Genomic DNA, 3,494 nt, shown 5'->3' with positions numbered 1-3,494 from the left:
GCCAGGGGGCGGGGTGGGGGCAGTGCTCGGTGGCTGCCCCGCAGGCCTGGGGGGGCCACGTGGGGTACCTCCCCTGCCGTCACCCTGGCTTCTAAGTTTGGTGACAGAACCGGCCCGCTGGGGGCCCAGGGGCCCGCAGGGCTGGCGGACAGCAGCTCCGGACGGTGCCCTCTGCGCCCCGCGGCGGCGGCTCCCCGGACGCCGAGCAGCCCCTCCTGGCCCCCACCCGGGAGGCCACTCACGCGGCCGCCCTGTTCCAGGACGTCGACTGGGTGCAGACGGAGAAGCACGTGTTCGAGCAGGCGTCCAGCAGCCCCTTCCTGGTCGGCCTGCACTCCTGCTTCCAGACCACCAGCCGGTAGGGCCGCGGCTGCCGCTGGCCGGCGGGGGCGGGGGGTGCACTGGGGGGTGGGGCTGGGTGCAGGTCGGGGCTGGGGCTTCGGGGGCAGTGAAGCGCCCCAACAGCTTGCCTGCGGCTCGGTGAGCAGCCCCTCGGGAGGGCCCCCACAGACGGCCCTGGAGACCCAGTGTACCGGCTGGGGGTTGGGGTGCCGAATGCGGGGCGCGAGCACCCTGCCCTCTGGGGTCACACCGCCCCAGTCCACTCTCGCAGGCGCCTTCTGCCCAGACCCCCGAGAAGGGTCCTGGGAGGGTGTCTGCAGGCCGGGAAGGGCCCTGGGGCCCCGAGGCCCGCCAGCAGCTCACCCAGGCTGGTCTTCGCTGCAGCCCACACGCCCTCCGCCCTCCATGGCCTTCGCACCCTGGTCCTGCCTGCGCCTGCCGGCTGCTGAGCCCGAGGGCTGGGCGCAGCCGGCCCCCGGCACTCTGGGCCAACCTGGCCGCTAGCCCCCATCTTCACCCGGCCGGCAGCTGCCCCCGCCCCTGCCTGAGCCCCCTGGCCTCGCCCAGGCCCAGGGCACTGCCGGGCCCTCCTCGCCACCACCCTGCGGCCGCCAGACGGCCCCACTGAGCGCTGGCTGGGAGAGGGCGCCCGCCGGCTTCCTGAGCCGTTCCAGGGGGGCCTTCTTCATGCGATTTCTTGGTCAGTGTGAATGTTGTTGGGGCGGGACGGAGGAGTGAGGCCAGACCCCACCCCCCGTGCGCCTGGCACCTCAGAGAGACGTTGAAGGCTGTTCCGTGTCGGCCGTGACTGCCGGGAGGCCGCACCAGCTGGTCGGCACCCTGGTCAGCCCCATGGTCTGCCGTGGGCAGGCGGGCCAGGCGCCCCTTCCTGTGGCCGGGGGGGCTGCTGGGTGTCTGCCTCCCGGCCCCCCCCAGCCCCATGGGTGCCCCAGCCAGGGGCTGCTCCCGGGGCGGGGCCACAGCATAAGGCACCTGCCAGGGCCTGGGAGCGAGAGCCCAGCAGGGCCCTGTCTCAGCACAGCGCTGCCCTGCGCTGCGGGCACGCAGCCTGCTCCTCGCAGGCCGGCAGAGGCTGCAGGAGACCCCGGGCCACGGCGGCTTCCGCCCCCCACCCAGCAGTGCCCCTGCCAGGCGGCTGAGCCCCTTGCCGGGGACCGGGTGATGTCCCCCAGACCATGCTCAAGCGGGGAAGCCGCAGTGCCAGCAGCACAGAGCAGTCTGCTGCGGGGACGAGACTCCGTCAACAAGACCATGCCCTTGCCCCGCGGCGCCAGCGGCCACTGCCTGGGCAGGAAACCACCTCTGTGGACCCGAAGGACGGGCCGCTCCCGGGGCCGGCACCTGCCTCTGCGCCCCCAGGCCCGCCAGGAGCTCTGTGCTGGAGGAGCCCCGCGGCCCCCAGGCCAGGCGGGGCCTCCCAGGCCGGAGCCCCAGTCAGCGCCCCCCTGCCAGCGGCCGGCCTCCAGCTGCAGGACTCGGGCTGAGCTGGGCCTGGCCTGGGGGCTGCAGACCTGGGGTGAGGCCTCCGGGGACGGCAGTGAGGCAGGAGGGGCGTCCTGGAGTTTCGTGGGGGCGGCCGGCAGCACGCCGTGCGGCACTGCTGCTCGAGGCCAGCGGCCCAGAGGGCGGGCGGCCCGAGGTGCGGGCAGCAGCGGTGCTGCAGGGTTTCAGAGCAGCCGCCAGGCCGGCCCGTGCCCGGGCCCAGGAGAGCGGGGTGGCCGAGCACCCCCAGGGCTGCTGGAAGTGGTTCCCCCGCACGCAGGCTGCGGTGGGAGGTGGGGCCAGCGGGAGGTGGGCAGTGGCCTGGGGGCATGGTCAGAGGGTCAGGGTGCGCCCCAGCCGGTGGCGGGCGCGTGACCTCACCTGCAGCCTTCGCGGCCCGAGGGGCGACGCTTCCGCTGAGCACGTGCGTCACCTTCCAAACACGAGCGGCGCCCAGTCGCTCTGGGCCCAGAACAGCAGGTGCGGCCTGCGGTGGGGGCCCGCAGCCGTTGTTCTCCCACAGACCTGAGGCCGGCCGAGCCCCGCCGCTGCTTCCTTTCAGCCCCGAAGTGCTGAGGCTGCCGGCCCTGGCAGTGCCAGGCCGAGCCCTCAGCCCAGGCAGGGCACCGCCGCCACTGGGCGGCCTCCCGGGCTCCTGCGTGGACATCAGGTGTGGGCGACGGCCCCCTCCGAGCCCCGGGCGGGGTCCCCGGCTGGCCGCCAGGCCGTGCCCTCAGCAGAGGCTGGGGCGGGGCCCACTGCGTGGCGGGGCCCCCTAGCTCTTGCCGCCGGGCAGTGACATCGGAAGCCATGTGAGGCTTCGTTAATGGCCTCTGCGGAGTGACTCCGTGGGCCGCCGCGGGAGGGGCGGGGGTCTCTCCCCGCCGCCCTCTGCTGTAGTTAAGACGGCGGCTGGCGGCGGCCAGTGCCCGGGTGTAAGTCCCCAGAGGACCCACCTGGTGGGACAGCAGCCAGGCCGCACTGGGCACGTGGGGGTCCTGCCCCCAGCCCGCGCACTCTGGCCTGGCCCCTGGCCTGATGCCCGGCGGCCTCCTCCGCAGGCTGTTCCTGGTCATAGAGTACGTGAACGGCGGCGACCTCATGTTCCACATGCAGAGACAGAGGAAGCTCCCGGAGGAGCACGCCAGGTGGGGGCGGGCGGCCCCCGGGGAGGCCTGGCCCGCAGGGTCTGGGGTGGACGCCGGGCCGGGGGTGGCCGGCTCCCTGTTCGCAGCGCTTCCCTGGCAGCGGGGGTGCTTGCCTGCCCGTCCCCCGCTCCCTGCGGGCAGGCTCACCCTGCTGTGCCGGCCGCCCCTTCTCCAGGGCCTTCCCCTTCCTCAGCTGAAACTGCCCCGCGGAGCCCCACCACACCCCTTCCCCGTCGGGGAGGTGATGCCCGGGGCCTCCGGCCAGCGTCCCCCTGCCCGGCGGGGCCGGCCGTGGCCCGGCGGGGAGCAGATCTCGGGTGCGGTCCGTCTCACCTGGGCGGGGACCTGGATCGCGCCGCAGTGACGGGCTGTGCCCCGCTCTGCTCGAGTCCCTGCTCCTCGTCATTTGGGGCACCCGCCCCAGGTGTGGTGCCCGGCCACGCAGTGCCGCGTGACCCTCGGGGGTCTCCCCGCGCCCGCGGTCTCCTCGGCCGGCTGGTC

General features: G+C 74.8%; 1 protein-coding gene across 1 annotated transcript in view; it reads left to right on the top strand.

The window, feature by feature from the left end:
- The window catches only part of PRKCZ (protein kinase C, zeta), an 11,024-nt gene that overhangs the window by 2,661 nt on the left and 4,869 nt on the right, over nucleotides 1-3,494 (top strand). The window contains exons 5-6 of the mRNA XM_012734532.1: nucleotides 108-358; nucleotides 2,907-3,354. Coding sequence (XP_012589986.1) covers nucleotides 108-358; nucleotides 2,907-3,354 — 699 coding nt within the window. The remainder of the gene's footprint in view (nucleotides 1-107; nucleotides 359-2,906; nucleotides 3,355-3,494) is intronic.

The sequence above is a fragment of the Condylura cristata genome, unplaced genomic scaffold, assembly GCF_000260355.1.
Source record: "Condylura cristata isolate star-nosed mole 26May11 unplaced genomic scaffold, ConCri1.0 scaffold00058, whole genome shotgun sequence".
NCBI classification, from domain to species: Eukaryota; Metazoa; Chordata; class Mammalia; order Eulipotyphla; family Talpidae; genus Condylura; species Condylura cristata.
The sequence above is the reverse complement of the archived record's forward strand: the minus strand, read 5'-3'. Positions and strand labels throughout refer to the sequence as shown.